The sequence below is a fragment of the Melospiza melodia genome, chromosome 9 (genome assembly GCF_035770615.1).
Source record: "Melospiza melodia melodia isolate bMelMel2 chromosome 9, bMelMel2.pri, whole genome shotgun sequence".
Classification (NCBI taxonomy): Eukaryota; Metazoa; Chordata; class Aves; order Passeriformes; family Passerellidae; genus Melospiza; species Melospiza melodia.
This window is the reverse complement of record NC_086202.1, coordinates 16,295,950-16,316,775: the sequence shown is the minus strand read 5'-3', so window position 1 is coordinate 16,316,775 and position 20,826 is coordinate 16,295,950. Positions and strand designations below refer to the sequence as shown.

The following is a 20,826-nucleotide window of genomic DNA, read 5'->3' as shown; positions in this document are numbered from 1 at the left end:
TAACATCTGAAAAGCATTTGTGGCAATGCTTGGAGTAAAAGATGGTATTACTCTAGGTATGATTTAAGCAACAATTCACTGGCTCACCTGCATCTTAAAATATCAACTTGTTCCTTTCCTGTATTTTTTTAAAATAAATATTTCTTTTCTCCTTCTACTCTCTCCTCTTATTAGGGTGGTCCTTATCATGATCTCCTTCATAGCGTTTTGGGAGCATATACATGTTACAGACCAGATGTGGGATATGTAAGTATTTGCTGTAAAATGTTTCTAACATGACAAATAAGCTTAAGATGTCATGTATTAAAGTATATTGAATAAATAGGTGTTCTAAACATTATGCTACAAGCATAATAATAATTTCTTATGCTTTAATAATTAAACTTTGGCAGTTATTTCATAGCAGTCACAATGATGGTAGTTCTTAGAGACAATTAAATAGCTGAAAATGTACTGAATGTCATTGTTGAGTATCTGGATTGCATGGAAAATTTTAAATGGGTGTGTTCATAAGACATTATAGTTCTGACAGAGTATCCACAGGGAAAAAACCCACAAGGTGTTACTGGGCTTCCAGTTAGCACCTCACTTGTTCTGTCTTAATTTTTCTTCCCCAGTTGCCATTTCCATAGTGATACTCCCTGCTTCACTACTGCACGTCCTAAAATCCAGAAATTCCTTCTTAGTGTCTTGCTGACACAGAATAATCACTCTCTCTGAGTTCAGTGAAGATCAGACTGTTTTCAGCAAACATTACTGTGTTTAAAGACAAGCAAAAAAACCCCATTAAAAAAACTGTCAAAAACCCCTGAACAAACCAACTAAACCTAACATCTCTCTGAAAGGTGTTAGCTTACAGAAGCATTTAAATAATGAACAGTAATGAAGAAAAGGGTTTTGTTTTCCTTTGTTCCTGGGGGTATCTAGGAACATCTTTCACAAGCTGTAATGCTTCGGGGCTCAAAAACACTTGAAAAGTTTTAAGTCTCATCCATGTAACAAAGCATTATTTAGCACAGGGTATGTCTTCCTCTCTAAATCAGATATGCTTGGGACTCTGCATAAATAACTAGTCGGTTTTTCATGTTCAAATGTTTTTAGGCCTGAATTCTGTAATCTGTGACCTCATTTTTGGAGACTCTCCCATATTTTTTAAGTGAGATTACAAACTCTGCAGGTTCTGAGACTGCTTGTTCCCAGGGTGGAGTTTCATAAGGCAAATAAGTAATTTTTGGTGGATAAGTCTTCTCTTTTCCATTAAAAGTATAGCTAGTCTTGATATTTCTTATCACATTTTTAAAATGTTAATATGGCAGTAAATGTAATGAAATCTTATTTCCACACCTATTTATCCCCCTGAAATGGAAAGCTGATTGTCTGTTTCTGATGCATATCAATACTCTTTTCCCTAGTTGGTTAAAATGCTGACTGCATGGGTTTTTTTAAATGAGAAGAGGCATCATGAATGTTTAGAGACAGTGGAATAAAGATGATTGCAATTGAAATTGGTAAAATTATTGTTAGCATAATGGGTATTCAGATCATCACTTAACTGCAAGAATCATGCTCTTTACTTTTATTGCAGGCTAAAGTGTTTTTGGGAGAGTAATGGTGGAAAAATGTAAACTTGCACTGCAGCTAACCACCTAGAAGTAATTTTATATATGTGAAAAATTATGGTTTGGCAAGTGGAAAGGCATGTATTGACTGTTCTGAAACAGAATTTTGTCTCAGTTCCAATGTATCTGTCTGGGTCTAAACTGTCCCATATGTGAAGTTTTTCTCCATGACTGCTTTTCCCATAGTTTAAGAGTGAACTTGAGGCCAGGTTTTGTTTCTCATGAGCTCTGCATTCACTCTGTGTGGTTTTAACTTTCTTGTATTTCAAGTCCTGAGGACTTGTGATCATGCGACCTCCCAGAGCGTCTGAACTGCTGGAATCAAATTGATTGCATGCATAAAAATAATTTATCCACATTGTTTCTATTCATCTGGAAATGTTACGCAATGGTACTTGATAAATTGCAAACTGTAAATATTTCCATTTCCAAAGATGTAAGATCTACTGAACCTACTCACCTTTATTTGCCCCATGCTTTTCCCACTTGAAGGTACAAGGGATGTCCTTCATTGCTGCTGTGCTCATTCTCAATCTGGAGGAGGCAGATGCTTTCATTGCCTTTGCTAACCTTCTAAACAAGCCATGCCAGCTGGCCTTTTTCCGTGTGGATCACAGCATGGTATGCACAGAGTTTTCTGGTTTTGGACCTTACCGTTCTTTTGACTTGAAGCATAGTTGTTTTATTGATGACTTCCTTTTGTCCTATTGAATAATGGAGAACTTTAACCTGTGATTATAAAACTGAGAATACTAGGTACTAATCCGTAGAACTCATTCTTATGTTTTGATTTCTCCTCTAGAAACATTTAATCATTTTACTTATCCTAAGGAGTCACATTGTGCTGTGTTGACATCAGTTCTTGGTGGGGTTTGTGTTGGTTTACAACCATTCTTTTGATGACTGCTTATCATGTGCTTTACTATCCCTACAGATGCTGAAATACTTTGCAGCCTTTGAAGTATTTTTTGAAGAAAATCTTCCTAAATTGTTTCTTCATTTCAAGTCATACAGTCTTACTCCAGACATATATTTGATAGACTGGTGAGTTCATAGAACATAGAACTGTTGGAACACTTTCTACTTTGCTATAGGTCTTTCAATACTGGAATAAAGCATAAAAAAGGCATTCAGTAGGTCTTGTGAAATCATGATGAACTGTTTTGTGTAACTGCAGTTCCTCTGGCAGGCTTCAAGCTTTATTGAAAGGGATGTATTCAGTTAAAAAATGAGACAAACAGGAGTTCTGTGTGTTCATTTTCTTGTTGCTGCAGTTATGTGACATAAGTAAGGGGAGAGGAGGCTACTACACCATAGCAGTATGGTGTACTGTGATTGTAAGTGACCTGATGAAAGGAGCATAGTCAGCTACTGAAGGAAGCATGGCTGTAGGAATAGAGACTTTAAAGCAGAGCGAGGATGAAATTTAAGGCCTGGTTTGAAAAGGGATAAACTTGAAAATGCAGTGAAAAGTTTGAAGTAAGGAATGTTCTAAAGCACAGAGTAGCAAGCTCTGTGTGTGTGTCTGTAATGGAAGGTAGTAGTGCAGGCACCCTTGAAGTGTGGTAGCGCTGTCAAAAACAGAGTATCTGTTTGTGTGCATAAGGGTGAGCTTCATCTAAAATTATTATTAGATTTTTGTGATTTTAACATGAAAAATTGGAAAATGTATCACAGAAATGTAGCTATTGATTTATCATTAGTACATTGGGGGGATGCAGCCCTCTATTGAGATTAGTTGTGGCTTTAGATTTAGTTTAGGAAACAAATGATGAACAGAGCTGTCAAACTGTATGGCTTAAATGGGAAAGGTTAAGTCACACAGTTGTGATCTTTGTTGCTTAAGTTCTTATGTGTTTATTATACTCTGTTGGAGTATGAAGAGATTTGTCACCTTTGTAGCCAGAGCTTTCTAAAGGAGATGGCATTGAATTGGAGGATTTCCTGTGGCATCAAGAGAGATGGCTTTCAGAGTACAAGTTCTGACTTCAAGAACTGGAGACTTGTGGATCATTGAAATAGGGGGAAAAAAGGTGTAAAATATATTGTCTTCTGCTTACTTAAAAGTAATGTAACTGAGATTTAAAGGAAGTTGTCTTTTAATTTTTCTGAAATAAATTATAACTCCTCCTTTTTGTTTGTTTTTGACTCATTTGTAGGATTTTTACACTCTACAGCAAGTCATTACCACTTGATCTGGCCTGTCGTGTCTGGGATGTTTTCTGTAGAGATGGAGAAGAATTTTTGTTTCGGACAGGATTAGGAATCCTTCGGTTATATGAAGATATTCTCCTACAGATGGACTTTATTCATATAGCACAGTTTCTAACAAAACTTCCAGAAGATATTACATCAGAAAAGCTTTTTAGTTGTATTGCAGCTATTCAGATGCAGAACAGTAACAAAAAATGGGCACAGGTGAGTTTCTTGGAGGTAGATATCAAATCTGACATGTCAGCACATGAATATATGGGGCACCTCTCTTTGTGATTATTTAAGCTGCTTGTCTGACTCCTGACTTCCTTCCTAGTGTCTCATTCTAGAAATTCATCTCCATGCTAATATTGTGGCAGTTAATGTTGATATTATTATAACACTGGCAACCTTCATATTCATTCAGTCATTTACTTTTCCAGGTGTTTGCCTCACTGATGAAGGACAACAAAGAAGGGGACAAGAACCATAGCCCAGCACCAAAAAGCTAATGTTGGGGTCCACTGGAAATGTGGAAAACCACTGGATGACAAAGAAGTCTTCATGTCACTTCTATGTGGGAAAAGCACTAAAGAAAATGTGAAAATGAGATGGAAAAAAGACACAGCTCTCAGTGGAGTAACAAACTGATGAAATCTTCACCCTTTTGCCAGTATTAGTTTTTGCCATGGGAAGATCTGATTTCACACAGAATACTAAAACCTATGAAACTGAGAAGCGGGGAGTTCATATTTAATACTTTAAAAGAATCAGCTCAATGCAATAAACATTTGTAATAACTTCTGTTGGTACTTTAAGCAAATTTTTGAGGCATAACTATTTTTAAAAATACCACAAAGGCACTTTTTGGAGGGGATGAGGGAAATGCTAAATCTTAAGACCCCAAAACTGCTATCCAAACCAAATGCTTTGGTGCAAACATTACCTCCAAAATTAACAATTTGCAAGTATTGAGGACCAAATAAAATGGTTTGGTGTGTTTATGTGCAAGGTGGTTAAGATTTGGGAAGGGGTATTGTCTTATTTACTTGTTTTGGTTTTTTTTTTTTAAGTTGCAGCTTCATTCTTCAGTCTGGGCAAATGTAATTAACTCAGGAACTGTAGACATATTGTGCCCAAACCTAGAGCAAAAATAATCTGAATTTTAAACAGTGGTAAGAACAGGGCTGCTATTTTCACTGTACAGCTTTCAAAGCAAGTGGTGTTTAGGCATTTGTTTTGGTGTATTGATTGTGCAGTAAATGGAGTGGGTATTCTGTGAAAGGGTTTTGCCACCAGAAGTTTTATATTGTCGAGCCATTTCCAACTAAAAAATACTTGTATGTAATGGTGAACACTAGAAAATGACAAGGCTATCTAAAGGATTTTGTGTTCTCAAAGAAGCAGCCACTTTTAACACTTGGAAATAATGCAGACACAGAATTGTTTTTGAAACTGTCTTTTTGTTAGTGTGCAATACTGAAATCCAAAAAGCATCTGTTAAGTGATAATTCTTTAACATCTTTTAACTGTGAGACATAAGGTCATGCTGTATGTGTCACGGCAAATATTTTCAAACGTTTCCTGTTCTAGAAGATGCTGTACAACAACCTGTGGTTGTAGGGGACAGAAATTTAAAATGGATAGCACTGCAGGTGAGGAACACTTGCACTCTCTTGATCCATTTTTTGCTAATATTTAATGTAAATAAATTCCTTACATGTGGGTTTTTGTAACTGGTCCCTCTGGAAATCAAGTAAAAATTTCCATTATGTATTTTTCAGTGCAGGAGGCTTCCAGTTGTCTGGTGTTTTAAAAGCAGAGTCTGCATAATCGGGGTAAAGATTTAGTGTGGTGTAACTTGCGTTGCTATCTGGTTTAAAATCTACATATATGCTACTCATAACATTACAATTTGAAATGTAAATGTCCGATTTTTCTTAACTTATGTATTCACTACTTTAATTGGATCCAATTTGTCTTATATTTTTGTGTTATCTTGTACAGTTTTCTTACTTTTCAACTATAAATCTGTATATAACTGTAAATAGAAGGCTCAAGCCTTCCTTTAAGACCACTAGTACCGATTCCTGTGTAAATAAAACTTACATTAGCTGCGGGCCGTGCTTCTTTCCCGTTGCCGCCGCCCGGGCCGCTCCTGTGGGCGGCGCTGGCCCGGGGGCGCCTCCGGCCTCCGCCGCCAGGGGCCGCTGTGGCCGCGCCGGGCCGGGCTGCGCGGGGAGCGCTTCCGCCGCCGGCAGCACGCGCGGGCCGCCGCCATGAAGCCGGTAGGGACCGTGAGGGGAGCGGGCCGGGGGCTCACGGGTGGGACGGGGAGCCGTGGTCGGTAGCGGCCGGTGCTGCCGGGGCTCCGGAAAGGGCAGAGCAGTGCGGCTGTTTTGGGTGGGCACCGGCGGCGCAGCGCGGGCTCGTCTCTCACCCCGAGAAGAACGCTGACCTTTCAGCGCCTTCCCGATAATCCACCATAGAAACGGAAGCTAAAGTTGAGCTGACAGAAATTCCGGGTTCACAGATTCTCGCATGTTCTCAGTTGGAAGGGGCCCGTAAGGGTCGTGGAGCCCAACTCTGACCGGCCCGTACAGGCAGTGATCCACAATCGTGCTGTTAGTAGCACCGTGCTCCAGCCATGAGCTGAGGGATCCCCACACCGATCCAGCCACTTGTCCCCTTTGTAAAGGGATACAGTATCCCCAACAGCGCTTCCGTGGCAACTCCTCTGCACAGCCTTGCCTTCCCATACCCCTCGTAAGGTGATCCCTGCCGTTCCAATCCCATCCCGAGCACCCTCGGAAGAGCTTTGCGGGTTTGGAACAGGCCGCGTGTATTGACCCCGAGCCTCCCGGCTTTCCCCGATCGGGCCCGGTTCCTCAGCCCCCGGTGCCTCCCCGAGCTTTGGCCCCGTAACCCTGTTGTGCTACAGCTGCTGTTGAGAGCCTGGCAGCAGGCAGCCTCGCCAGGTCCCTGCAGCTGCTGGGCAGGGAGAGCTTCAGGCAGGAGAAGGCCAGAGCTCAGCTTGGGGAGGTGTCCTGCAGGAGGACATTTGTCCGAGACTGGGACCTTGCACATTAAAGCCCCCCTAGGTACTTTAGCATGTGCTGGGGAACAGCAGCATCCTGTTGAGAAGAGAGCAGAGTGCTTGGGAGCAAAGAACTGCGCCCTGACGAGCTGTGTACATACCTTGAGTGTGTAAAAGTGATGGACATAGCGTTTAATAAAAAAATTGTCAGAGAATGTTTCTGTAAAACATTTGTCACCGTGCTCTGTTTCTCAAAGATGTAACACAGTTGTGTAAATTTGAGGCTAGTTGATGATACTTTTAGCAAGAAACATATTGTTCAGTCCTAATAGAAACAGGAACTCAGAGATCTTAAACAGTGGAACAAATTATGCAAAGACTGTTAACATGTCAGTGACTTGTAGCTTTCTGTTTGTTTTCTAGAGAAAAAACACAAAGCGTGTTCCAAGTTTTCGCAAGTTACTGAGAACTAGTCAAATAAAACTTGACAATAAATTAAAGAATAAACAGTACAAGCAGAAGAGTGCTGCTAAGAAGTATCGTAAAGAACAAAAGAAGCTAAGGGAAGCTGTCAGAGATGCTATTTCTAGAAAGCCTTTTCCACTGGAGGAATGCAAGAAGAAACAAGTTGGTAAGTGTTTGTTCACTGAATATCCTGCTGCTTCCTGTTACAAAATTGGAGAAAGCAGCATTTCATTTTCCGAATACAAATAGCTGCTGTTCCTGTTGAAAGAATGGGAGACTTGTGAAAAATACAAAATGTGGCCATTCTGGCACCTAAAACTGTCAGTTAAAGATGGTAGAAATGTGTTTGCACTGATCATTTTGGATATCATAGTAAAGGGGCACTTTTCTGGGATAACAAAACCCATAGTCATAAAGGTCAGTAACTCCAGGTAGAAGTAAGGCATAAAATGGTCTCAAAAGTGTAGGCAGGGTTAGGTTTTCAAAGGTGACTATACATATGGGATCTTAATCTGTAAACATCATCTTCTAAAATAGCTAAAAAATGGGAAGAAAAAGAAGAAGAAGATGCTCTTCCACTGGACATGATGGATGAAGATGACTTAAAATTAATGGAGGATCTGGCCCAAAAAGCATCCTTTTTAACCAGAGATCTTTCCTCTAAGTGAGTTGCAATGTCTCCTTTTCATACTAATTCAGCCTTGTGTGGTTAATATGTAATTAATATGTAAAGTAATGCATTTATCAGGAGGTCTGTTTCAGTCTGGTGTTTCTTTGCAGCTCTGGTTTAGTGTTTCCTCAGCCTGTCTGTACTTCAGTATCAGTGTGTCAGTGTGTATCAGTGCATTCAGGTGCTCTGCCTGACCTTCAGGGTACTGCTTGTGCAGTGTTCCTTCCTGGGAGGTCCCTGGCTCTGAGATAAGTAGCATCCCTCAAATGGAAGAAATGCTTTAATCTGTAAACAGAGTCTTTTTTCTATATAAAGTGTTCAGGACATTCCCTGGACTATGGACCACATATTGCACTGCAGATTGCTGGAAAAAAAATAAAAAGGGTTCTGTAAGCCATGTCTGTAAACACATGCAACACCAAAACATTCATACCAGAAATTTGTTATCAGTTTTGTGGACCAAGGCATTGGGTACAGTTCACAGTGACATATGTGGAAAGGCAGTGCTCCTAGTTCTAGAATAGTTTTTAGAAATACACTTCTACAGTGTTGTCTGGGTACATGATTGTTGGAAAATCTTACCTTGCCCCTTTTTGATGGATGTGAAAGGACTCTCTATGCTGCTGTAGGGTGATTTTAATTTGTTAATGCTGATTCTGCTTAGTAATTAATAATTTAGTCTAGTTTTGAAGGAAAGGCATAAATGGCAAATAGCTTTTATGTACAAAGTTGCAGTTGTGCTGCATGGTGTCTTGTAGCCACACTGCAAGTTCTGAATTAGAAGAATTTTGTTTTAAACCTTCCCCTTCCCCTTTCAAATTAACTGGGTGTGACACAAGTTTAAAGTCTTGCATGGCTCTTGTCTAATTGCATGGCTGGTTCATTTAGTTTGCCTTGTATTTTTCAGTGAACCTGTTCACATCAAAAAACGAAAACATGAAAGTGTGATTGAAAAATACGAGAAGGTGCCAAGACGTTTGCAAACAGAGCCAGAAAAAGAACTCATCCATCTGCTCCCTATCAAAGACAAGAGTGGCATAATTCCTCAAACTGTGGAAAAGCCAGGTAAGACACAGATTCTGGAACTGGTATAGTAGCCAAGAAGTGTATAATTTATTGGTTTAAAATTTCACAGTGTTTGTTATGTGCTTGATGCTAGATACTCTGTTTTTGCAGTTCTCAATGTTGCACATGATGAAGAAGAGGACACAGAAAATATGGAGGAAGCAGAGGGTAATAAAAAATTTTGTTTGCTTTTTGTTGTTTTTTTTTTTCCAAATCACTTACATACCGGAAAAGTATTTTGCTGTTCCCCAAGGAAGTTTGCAATTGAAGTGTATTTTGTTCAGGATGTTTTTGAATATGTTCATTACCACATTGCCACCAAAGCATAACCATTATTCAAAGTTTGCACTCTTACCTGTTAGAGTCTCAGGAATGGCTGGCTTCAGATTCTCTTTGTTCAAAATTATTTTGATTTTTCACCTAGAACTGCTGCTTGCATGATGTTGCTTTTATCCTTTGTGTCATATTTGCTAGTAAGAAGGAAATATTGGTCTTACATAAAGAATATCTGTGTGGTTCTATTTTGAGATAATTTTGAAATGCAGTTCTGGACACAGCCTTTGTAGGCTTTAAGTATCTGTCTTTGTCTTTACATTTTTTTACTTAAAACATCAATACCAGGACACTGTAATTTTCATTTGCAGTTGGCTATTGAGTAATGATAATTTTCAAGTAACTTTGTGACTTCTGGGTCCTTACTGTCTAAATATAAAGTTGAGGAAGGAAATACTTGTAGCAAAATAATACTCAGAAAACACAAACAAAAACAATTGTATTTTTAAGAGAAAAAATGAATGGTGAATAATTTGATACAAATTGCAGAGCACTGCAATGGGGTAATACATTGAGTTTATATGTTCCCACTGTACTCAGAGAACACCATGAGCAGATTCAAAAACATTTAGTCAACTTCTTTTTAGAAGCAGAAGATTTTGAAGTGGAAAATGAATCTATGGACTATATAAGATCTAGCAAAGTCATTCTTAAAGCTTCTTTGATTGTGGAACTTCTTGTGTTGATCTCCTGGGGCCTTACTTGGGTACCTGTTTGAAATGCAGCATCTGCAACTTGGTATTTGTTAAATGATTCTCCTCTTTTCTGACTCTCACGTCTGTGCCAGACTTCATTGAGGAGCCCCTGCCTGTTCTCACTCCTGAGGAAATGGCTGCCCAAAGGAGACAAAAGCTACAGGAGAGGAAGATGCACATAGCTGCCTTAGCATCTGCCATTCTCTCAGAGCCAGACAGCAATGTAGGTACATTTACTTAACCTGCATGTACAAGTGTCTGTGTTGTTCACTGTGTCAAGAAACAAAGATCTGAATGAACAAACAGTAGCAAAAGCACAAGAATATATGGGTAGAACAAGGAAAAGGTCAGTGTTGTATCACTTAGTTATTTTTCTTGTTCCTTAAGCATGACCTTTATGTAAGCTCTGATTTCAGGGTTGTATCTCAATGCTTCAGGATATACTAATAATTTTCTGTAATTCTGTGCAAGTTTGTAATATTTTGAATATTCCTGAGACTAAAATTTTGTTGGGATATCTATAATTTCCTGGCTCTTTATGCAGTGCTAAGTAGAGTCTGAGTAACTGCTGAGTTAATGTATGTTGTGCCTGTCCCTTGGTTTGCAGTTGATTTTCATCTGCTGTCTGCCTGTTTTCTCCAATCAGATTAAGAAGCTGAAGGAGCTGCGTGCCATGCTGATGGAGCAGGATCCCAACGTGGCTGTGATAGTGAGGAAGCTGGTCATGGTGTCTTTGATGGAGATATTCAAAGATATTGCACCTTCCTACAAAATTCGGCCTCTGACCGAAGTAGAAAAGGCTACCAAGGTGAAATAGCAAATCTTTTTATTGTGTATGTGAGCAGTTAATGTTGTTTTCAGCTATGCCAGATGCTAAGACTGACTTGTTAAATATGGTTTTATGGTTTGAGCAAAGGGGACAAATACACAAATACTTGTTGAAGCTCTAAAGCTGTGACACTTTCAGGCAGAGAAGTTTTGGTTTTGAGCATTAAATTCTTACATACTTCCTTCAATAAGCAGGTGACATGCAGGTGGTAATGGAGGGGATAAGTTGTGTCTGAAAGTAGTATACCAAACCTGGGTGACTTTCCTCATGAACCTTGGAATAAGAACCTGCACTAAAGAGAGTTAGAAAGAAAGCAAATTATGCAATGTTGTCACCTAACTGGCATAGATTTCTTTGAAATGTCTTCAACAATTTGCTGAACAAATGCAGAGTACCTTGTTTTCTGGAGCTTGTTGTTAACCAATATTTAGAAGGTTTTTTGGATATAGGTTTAGTGCAGTTTAGAGTCATGGTTTTAAAATAGCATCTGGTTAATAATATTTCTTCAAGCTCTATAAATGAAATAGGCCTAGTTGGAAAAAGCTCTCAGAACACATCTGTACAAAAGTGCAGATATATTTTATATATTTTTAATACATTTCTAGGAATGTCTGTCTAGAAGAAAAAACTGCTTAGATATCTGATATTTGTTTTAAAATTTTTTTTCACCATTGGCTAATTTCCATATTAGGCTCCCCAAATAAATCTCATTTCAATTATGTTTACAGGTTAAAAAAGAAACTCAGAAACTGAGAGAATTTGAAGAAGGCCTTGTAAGCCAGTATAAATTTTACTTGGAAAATCTGGAACAAACAATTAAAGGTACAGTTAACATTTCTCATTTTTCATAGTAAAGGCAAAATTGTTTGCAGCAGTTTCCCTCCTCTGAATGAATGGTACCTTCTGTCTTTGAGATAGCACTTGTATGGAGTACACATGCAATCACTAAAAATGTAAATATTAATAAGATCATCATCATCATTCTGACGAGTAATCACTAAAAATAATATTTTGTGCAGATTGGAAGCAAAGGAAATTGAAGAAAAGCAATGTCATCTCATTAAAGGCATATAAAGGACTAGCAGAGGTAGCAGTGAAGTGTCTCTGTGAGCTGCTTGTGGCCCTACCCCACTTCAACTTCCACAATAACATTATTGTTCTCATTGTTCCACTCATGAATGATCCATCAAAAATGGTAAGTGATTTTCTGATTAGAGAAAGAGTTCTTGTTTTGTGTAAAAAATAATTATTTCTGAGCTTTATTCCACAATATCCAGATCTTTTGACCGTATCTGTTCACTATTTTACAGGCTGTGTGCACTTTATAATTAGTAAATACCATGAGTATTATCTGTTAGTAGCTGTTGTTGTGGACTGGCTTTACAGAACAATTTCTCTGCTTTGCTTTTCAGATTTCTGAACTGTGTGTTGAGGCAGTTAAGAAGCTCTTTAAACAGGACAAGTTGGGCTATGCTTCACTTGGTGTTGTTAAAGTAATTTCTGGCCTTGTGAGGGGTAGAAATTATGATGTCAGACCTGAGGTAAGAGTCTTTCTGTTATACCTCACAATATTCTTCTGTCAAAAGTTTCAGAAATCCCCAGATGTTAAAGTTACTGCAACTGCTGGCTACAGACAAGCAGAATTTCCTCACTCTGTCAGACCACAGACAATTCAGGATTAGGCTGAGCCAGAGAATTAGGGAGGTATGGGGCAAGAGAAGGAGACTGGGAGGTAGAGACCAGATTCCGCCAGAGACTTGAAGTGAGAGGCAAATGGAGGAATGGATAGAAATGGACAGTGCTGGGGAAGGAACTGGGAGCAGGGATCAAGAGATACAGGTGTGAAGGAACAGGAGGGGAGTAAACAGAACTTTTGACCATCTAAGCCCACTAGATGGAATGGAATTCAGGATTTCTTGCCCTAGTTCCTGTCAGGTTGTACATGACCTTCATTGTATTTATTTTATTTTACAATAGGTGTTAAAAGTATTTCTTCACTTAAGAATTAAGGAAGTAGAATTACAAAAAGATTCTGAAGACATTGCACCAAAGAAAAAGTTCATGACTTACAAAGAAAAAAGAAAAAATCTTTCCAGAATGCAAAGAAAGGTAGGACATGTGCTTTCTCATGCTCTACTTCTGTTATTTAATGTAGCAGTTTGTTCTAGCAATGACTGCATATCTGCTGTTGCCATTGTTAACTCTCAGCATCAGTGATCAATTTTTGCAATGTACTTGAAAATTAATGAGGTTCTAGATGGAATTTAATTATCTTCCTACTTTTTCCTCTTTCCTGTGTTGATAATGCCTTTGATTGGTTGTTTCTGATAGGACAAGGGTTACCCTGTAGAATCACAGGGTGACTTAAGCAACTCATCAAGCATGGAAAATTTATTCTCTGGGTGTCTTTTCAATCTGGATATCCAGACTGGTTGGAAACATTGGATGTGTTGTCTTAAAATCAACTGTGTATTTTCAGTGGAAGAAAGCTGAAGAGAAACTGGAACGAGAACTCCTGGAAGCAGAAGCATCAGAAAGTAAAGAAAAGAAACTGAAGTTGGTAAATAATTTAGACATTATTTCCCTATTTTAGCAGCATGGCAGCTCCTAATCCTTTTGTAACTGTCTTCCCTCCATCCCAAGCTGGCAGCATTCCACATCTCTAGATCATGCAGTTAGCTAACACTTTGCCTGTGACAGAGATCTAGGTTTTAGTGAACCACACTCTCAGTTTAGCCAGGAAGGCCAACGTGGCCATTCCTATTCCCTTCTGCTGTCTGCTCAAAATGGTATTAAATCCATTGCCAAAAGTCCTCCATGTGCCCTGCTCCATAGGACACTGTGCAGTGGGTGTTACAGCCTCTCAGAGTGGCCTTTAGGCACAGGGGGAGTGTGGCTGTAGCCAGGAGAGAGCCAGGAGCAGGAGAGCACTGGAGCACTCGAGCTTTTCAGTGTGAGAAGAGCAGAGGTGGCAGTGCCAGGACTGATTGGGAAGGCCTGAGTGCAGGCTTGGACAGAAAAGCATTTCAGTTGAGTTGAAGTGAAATAGAAATGTCTGTTTCACATGATTAAGTATTTTTATTTTCTTTCCTTCAGCACACAGAGACCTTGAATATTGTATTTGTAACTTACTTCAGGATCTTGAAGAAAGCTCAGAAGTCTCCACTTTTGCCAGCTGTGCTAGAAGGTCTTGCAAAGTAAGAACTGACTACCCTCTTTTGTGTGTGTTGGAAAAGACATAAAGCACTAAAGAAATTTTTGTCTTAAGCAGTGAGAAAAGATAGTCCCTGATAAATTAGTTGAAATTCTTTTATTTCTCTGCTGAAGTTTTCTGCTATTTCCAAAACCATTTCAATGTGATTTGATATTTCATGATAGAATTGATGTGATGCAACCACCACAGAGTGTGGTGTGATTCCATTCTTTTGTCTCATTAATTGCTAAAGGACACAAGCATGTCTTTAATGCTCTAGAAGAGCCATGATTAGCATGTTGTGGGCTGAATTATCCTTTCCTGTGAAGATAGTAAATGTTCAGCATTTGATTTAGCCTGCTTTTAAAGTTTGGATCTTGGCAATTCAGAACACTTTGAACTGAGTTTAAAGATAATGTCTATAATTTAAAAATTAAAATCTCTTTCATTGCAGGTTTGCTCATCTCATAAATGTGGAATTTTTTGATGACCTATTGATTGTCCTTCATTCTCTTATTGCATCTGGGGTAAGTTGATTTTTATTACAGTTTTCTTAAAATTACTTTCTTTTGGGTACTTAATCAGTTTTGTATTCTTAGGATTTGAGCTATCGTGAGAGTCTTCATTGCATTCTCAGTGCTTTTCATATACTCTCTGGTCAAGGTAAGAGATTTTTTAAAACAAACTTTTGTTTAATATTGCCTGATAAACAAATGGAGTAAATGTGTTTATTTGGGATTATGTTTATAGGTGATGTTCTTAACATCGATCCAATGAAATTTTACACACATCTGTACAAGACACTGTTCAGCCTACATGCAGGTAATTCCAGATTCCTATTTTCACTCTTCACCTAGATAATGTTTATTCTGTTTCCTTGCTAGCAAAGCCTTTATGTAGCATTAATAAACTACACTTTTTAAAGACATCTGATTTCTGCGAAAAGTATTGTCTGGTTTAACCTGCTTTTTTTTCTCGAGTTGCACATTGCATTACTGCAATACAAATACTTGAATTATTATTCCAATACATGGTAACAGGTTCTAATCATGTCATTTCATTAGGAAATGCCAAATATTTGATCTTGGATAAGCATTTAGTCTATCCTCAGTTTTTTTGCTTCCTTATAATTATTTCTTTCAGTTGCAATTTAAAAATTCCCGTCTTTTTTCTCTAATTCTCTCTTCAATAAGAAAAAACACCTGATTTTTCCAACATAATTCTAAAGATAATTTAAATTCATATTCTGCTTCAAAAATTTTCTAGTATATATTTCTGATTTTTATAATGATAACATTTATATGTTCTATTTGAAATTTTCCAGTAATTTTGAGAAGTTGAAAAATTGATGAAAAAAATTTATAAAATTTGAAATTAACATAATTTTAATTAACTTTAGAAATAAATATGGATTCACTAGGAATAAACTATTAAGAATAAACATTCTGCTGTTCTGGATGGGTAAAAGACCAGATCTTTTCACTTTTTAATAATTTATAAAAAATTATACAATGAATGCATTTAGGATTAAAACAGTAGCTTAATTCTAATAAGCATTGTTTATAACACTAATAAGCAGTGTTTAATGATTAGATACTTTTGATGGAACAAGTATATTCTTAGAAAGGAGCACAGAAACAATGATACATTTTTTCTGTTAAAGCTGGACTATTTTGACCATAAATGCTGGATGTTTAATGTGTATCACATGAGAGGTGTCTGAGCTCCCAGCTTCCCTGCTGTTCTCAGTTCAGTGCCCAGCCCCTAGCAGGGTATTCTGTGTTTGTCCTTGAGGTGGTTCTTTACTCTTTGTGTGAAATTCTGCTTTTGAGGTGGCACCAATGAGGACATGGGGATTGTGCTGCAGTGCCTGGATGTCATGTTTGCCAAGAGGAGGAAGCAAGTCTCCCAGCAGCGAGCTCTTGCTTTCCTAAAGCGACTTTCCATCCTTGCTCTTCACGTGCTTCCAAATTCCAGTGTTGGCATCTTGGCAACAAACAGGGTATTCATGCAAGTAAGTTTTACTTGTTCAGATTTTAACTTACTGGCTAAAGGTTTTGGAATTTTTTGTTAAAATGATTTTGTGCAGAATCTTTTAAAGATCTTTAACAAGAATGATGAAAACAGAATATGTTTAAATGCTGCTGAAGCTGGCTGAAGTGGGATGAATCCTGAAACTGACTCAACCATGTTATAATTGGGTGGGTAGTATAAACAACTCAGTTTCTTTTTTTTTTTTTTTTTGTGTTGTAGACATTCCCAAGGATGGACCTCTTACTAGACAATGAATCTCAAGGCAGTGGAATTTATCTCCCAGAATTAGATGAACCAGAGCATTGCAATGCCCAGAACACAGCGCTGTGGGAGCTGCATCTGCTGCAGGTTTGTGAGTAACTCAGGGATTTGGGAAATAACTGCAGTAAATAGCTGCTCAATGTTTAGGTGCTTTACACAAAAGGAGAGCAGAGGTCTTCAGGCTTGTCTGTCAAATCTTGGCCCATATGAGCCTATTCCAACACAGAGGGAGAGGAGGACCAGCACAGTGGTATGGAAGGATGAGCTCAAAAGGGGATGTTATGCATCCCCTATTATAATACCACGCTGGTTCATACTGCAGGTTGCCTTGTTAGATTCCTTTGGATATTTTTTAGATCTATTAAGTTCCCTTGCAGTCCAGCTCTTCTTCCAAGAAGAACTGACACCTTGATCTGTCATTACAGTCAGGGTTTGGAGAGGGCTCCTTCTGCCCTTTGTCCCTGTTTTCTGGGAGTAGGAATTACCTAACTGTGGAGAGTCATGCTCACAGCATGATTTGAGGGAATAAATGCATGACATTAATCCCACAAACTGACTGATTTTGAGGTACTCAGTTACTAAAATAAAAGCAGACCTTCCATCTTATGAACTGGAAATAAACATGAGGTTGTGCAGATAAATACATTATCCCTTACTGCCTGTCTACTGCCTTCATTCTTCCTTTCTTTCAGAGACATTATCATCCAACAGTGCAGAAATTTGCATCTCACCTTATTGCTGGAGCTCCAACTGAAGGCTCAGGAGTTCTTCCACTTGATTTGAGCCAAAGGTGAGTTATCAAAGACTTCCTTTTTTTATAATAGGCCCTGAAAGGAAGCTGTTGCTTATACTATATTAAAGGAATTCCTGAAAATAACTTAACACTCTGATCTTCAAACTCTTTCTTCTTCTGCCAGTACAGAATGCAGAATGCTGGCTGCCCTTTTTTTTTTTTCTCTCCCTTTTTTTTCCCCTTTCTTTTCCCTTTGGAGACTTGTTGCCAGGCTGTGACAAGGGTAAACATCTCAAAATGCAGTATGTTTTCTTCCCCTGGGAGCAAAATACCTTCAGCAGCAGCCCTGATCTGAATATGGATCAGGATCAGTGAACTGAGGCTGTCCAGAGGAAACTAGAACCCAAGTTGCAGTGTAAGGTCTGTAGCAGGTTAAAACATGAGAGCAGCCATCAGACTAAGATCTAATTCAGCATCCTGTCTTTGGCAGTGGCTGGCAGCAGGTGCCTTGTGGGGGAGAGGGGGGTTTGTGTGGGATGCTCCTCTTGGTGATAGATCAGCTGAAGTTGTGTTTATGTAATGCCATTTTTCTTTCACTGTGTATTTACTGTAGGTCTGCTACAGAGCTTTTTGAGACATACTGTATGAAAGGAATGACCTTTAATCCTCCTGTTGCATCAGTAGCACCCAGAAGAAAGGTACTGTTCTCATTGCTCTGTGTCCTTTTCTAACCATGTGACACACCAATGTAACCTGTATCTGCTGGCTCACTATGGAGTGCCCAGGCATTGGCACACTCTGTGGCTTTCTGGTTTCTGTGCTTTCTGCATCAAGTACATTTTTTAAACTGGGATAAGATAGGACTGAGTATAAGGAAGGAAAAAATAGCTGTATAAATAATCCTACCTCCCACAGCATCAGTTAACACAGCAAGATTAATATGGTAGCTGTTATTTTGCACTTTGCAGTGGTTCAGTGCAGATTTCTTGGCTCTTTTCTGTAATGATGAACTAATGTTTGTTCAAAAAGCAATGCTAAAAAGCCAGCTCTTTCCGCAGGGTGGGTAGTTGCCAAGACAGCTGGATTTCCAGAGTGTTTGATTCAGTGTGTTGAGAGACACTGATCCCTGTTAGTATCACTACAGCTCTAAAGGGGAAATATGAGGGAACAAAGGGTTAATGTAAAAAGAGGAGAAATGGGGGAAGTGTGTTTATATCCTCAGTGCTGGATGTGTTCCAGATGCCAGCCTCCATTAAGTGTCCAGTTAGTGGCGTGTCCTTTAAAAAGTGATAATTCTCCTTCTTTCTAATGCAAACATTATAACCTATTAACCTTGTCAGTGCTCCACTTTGTAACTCAGTAATGTCAGTTCAAGCCTTGGGAGCACAATTTTTTTTTCCATTTTAGAGAAGCAACTTCTGAAAACGTGTTTGTACTTAGCTTACTCAGTTGTTTTATAATGACTCTTTGATATGTGTGTCCTGCTGGGGAGTTACATGAGTAGCTCTGACAGAAGCAAGGCTGAGAACAGCCGATGGGAGAAAAATGAGGGTTTGAGTAAGGAAATGCACAAGCTCCTTTAGGGAGCAGAAACAATGGAACAGCAAGATCACAAAGTGCCCATAGATGGATATCTATAATGGACCTAAGTGGGAAAATTACCTTGGGGTCTTGCCTGCTCTGTGGCTGTTTGGCTCATTTAACAAATTTTGGCAGTTGTCTGAGTTTTACCCTCTGTGTTCTGCATGTCCCTTGCCAGGCTGTCAGCATCTCCCTGCTCTTGCCAGAAGCTCCAAACTGGAGCCCTGTGCACTACTAAAGAGAGGCTCTCATTTCTCCATGAGTGCACAAAGTACTTGGCAATGGAAATTTTAGGACTTTCACAGGGAAATTTAAATCATGTGCTTGATCATAATTCTTAATTTGGGCACCAGGAAAATGCAGAGCTCCAGGTATGGCTGGAGGCAGAAGGCTCAGGGGATTCCTTTCTGACTCACAACCTGTGCTCTGAGCATTGTTGCCTTTTGGTCAGAGGTGATTGATGGATAAATGTGTGCAGTCACCACAGTGTGCCTGATTTGTGTTTGTAAGGTGTGTTGAACAGGGGGCAGAGTGTGAACCCCTCACCCCGAGCTGGAAGCCATGGCTGTGTGTTTTAGGTAATCTTCTAAAGCCCAGCTTAGCACAAAGCAGAAAAGCCTCACCAAACCCAGGAGCTTATGAAGGACTGCCTGACACAGTGCTTGCCACTTGAACAGGTCTGGGCTCGATGTCTGGGACCAGGAGAGAGAAACAAGACTGCTAAACTGAGGTAGGCATGGAAAACATGGCCTTGTTTAGTAATAGAACTCCTATTTTGTAATTTTCAGGATACCTTCTCACAAAGGGATTCATTTGTAGATGAAGAACTAAACAAACAGCTTCAACAACACATCAGTGAGACTGTTGCTCACAAACACTTGGATTTTGCTAAGCACTTGAAGGAATCATCCTTGGCATAAATGTACCTATCAATCAAGTTCACTTGGATTCTTAATTATGGAGAAAGATTGGCTGAAAGAAATCACCAGTCATCATAAAAGGAATACAAGCAGACTTTTGTGTGAATATAGAAATACACAAAAATGTAACAGCAGTTTTTCACACAGCTACAGGCCTGTCCCCCTAACCACCAAGCCCCTGTTCAGGGGGCTGGGGAATCACAATGAACTGTCATGTCAGTGTTTTAAAAATATACAAACCCAAGTAATTTAAGAATTGTTTGCAACCATGCACAATTGTATTTTATGTATTTTTCTAATTTTTATAACAGAATATAGACATACGTGTTTCTGCGAACTCACTGGGTTGTGCTGATAACTTAATAAATATTTTGAAAATGTTAACGTAATACTGACTTTTTGATGTCTAAGTTACATTTGGAATATGTATTGCATTTTTCCTGTTTTTCTTCTGATGTCCTCTAACCATTTATCTCATCTTGAAATGATTTTGGTGGTTTTTTCCCTTTGAATTTGGTGGTTTTTTCCCTTCTGATGAATCTTGACACTGGCAAATTAAGAATATTGAATTTCAGTTCTAAGCTATCATCATGATTGAATGCTCTACTGCAGTGTCTTCAATAAAGCATTGCTGTCAAGAATACTGGACAAATGGACAAATACAAGGTAAGAATGTTTGGGTTGTGGGTTTTTTTTTTTTTTTGGTAGGTAATTGTCTCCACATTCTCCAAATATTATTTATTGTCTGACTGTTTTAGAATCCATTTTCAGCTACATGTTTGCTTTGCAAAGAGCAGGCGAAATACATGAAATAATTTAAAGGTGAGTAGTGGGCTGTCCCTGGCTGACAGCTAATGCACTTCTGCAGTGCTTCATCTGTGATGTGATAATGGTATGTGTGTAAGTTTTGCAAAGCTTTCCTTTAAGTTAGAAAATATCTTATTTTCTCTAGGGTATTTAGTCCTTTATCCTTGTTTTATGTTTCTTAGGTAGTTTTACAATTAATTTATTTCTCTTTTAATACATTTTCAGTATTGATCACACTAGGTCACCAAGTAATTAAACATAATTTACAAATATTTTTAGAACAGACATCTGTGTATTAAGGGATTAGAAAATACCTATGTATTATATTATACATATAAAATACCTATGCATTATATTGTATTTACTATGTGGACTACAAACCTGCATGCAT

The 20,826-nt window shown here is 38.7% G+C and overlaps 2 protein-coding genes across 3 annotated transcripts in view; both read left to right on the top strand.

Moving 5' to 3' along the window:
• The window catches only part of TBC1D12 (TBC1 domain family member 12), a 41,314-nt gene extending 35,382 nt beyond the window's left edge, over window positions 1–5,932 (top strand). For both annotated transcript variants that reach the window (XM_063163519.1, XM_063163518.1), the window contains 5 exons: window positions 175–246; window positions 2,112–2,240; window positions 2,554–2,663; window positions 3,779–4,037; window positions 4,256–5,932. In XM_063163519.1, coding sequence (XP_063019589.1) covers window positions 175–246; window positions 2,112–2,240; window positions 2,554–2,663; window positions 3,779–4,037; window positions 4,256–4,324 — 639 coding nt within the window. In that variant the 3' untranslated portion in view covers window positions 4,325–5,932. The remainder of the gene's footprint in view (window positions 1–174; window positions 247–2,111; window positions 2,241–2,553; window positions 2,664–3,778; window positions 4,038–4,255) is intronic.
• Window positions 5,933–6,042: 110 nt separating this feature from the next.
• On the top strand, window positions 6,043–20,017 carry NOC3L (NOC3 like DNA replication regulator). Its single transcript, XM_063163517.1, has 21 exons — window positions 6,043–6,100; window positions 7,273–7,480; window positions 7,852–7,978; window positions 8,892–9,049; window positions 9,161–9,217; window positions 10,170–10,300; window positions 10,724–10,885; window positions 11,635–11,728; window positions 11,926–12,101; window positions 12,319–12,447; window positions 12,884–13,015; window positions 13,386–13,466; window positions 14,003–14,103; window positions 14,554–14,626; window positions 14,699–14,762; window positions 14,850–14,921; window positions 15,932–16,113; window positions 16,353–16,481; window positions 17,087–17,184; window positions 17,741–17,825; window positions 19,497–20,017. Exons 1-21 carry the CDS (start codon window positions 6,092–6,094, stop codon window positions 19,626–19,628), a joined length of 2,400 nt encoding a protein of 799 aa, XP_063019587.1. The 5' UTR covers window positions 6,043–6,091; the 3' UTR covers window positions 19,629–20,017.
• The last annotated feature ends 809 nt before the right edge of the window (window positions 20,018–20,826 follow it).

Excerpts from the sequence above, each read along its gene's own strand:
- NOC3L (XM_063163517.1), top strand. Across the intron at positions 10,301-10,723 it reads TCTCAGAGCCAGACAGCAAT|ATTAAGAAGCTGAAGGAGCT; the intron begins GTAGGTACATTT and ends TTCTCCAATCAG. Across the intron at positions 14,104-14,553 it reads GTGCTAGAAGGTCTTGCAAA|GTTTGCTCATCTCATAAATG; the intron begins GTAAGAACTGAC and ends CTTTCATTGCAG.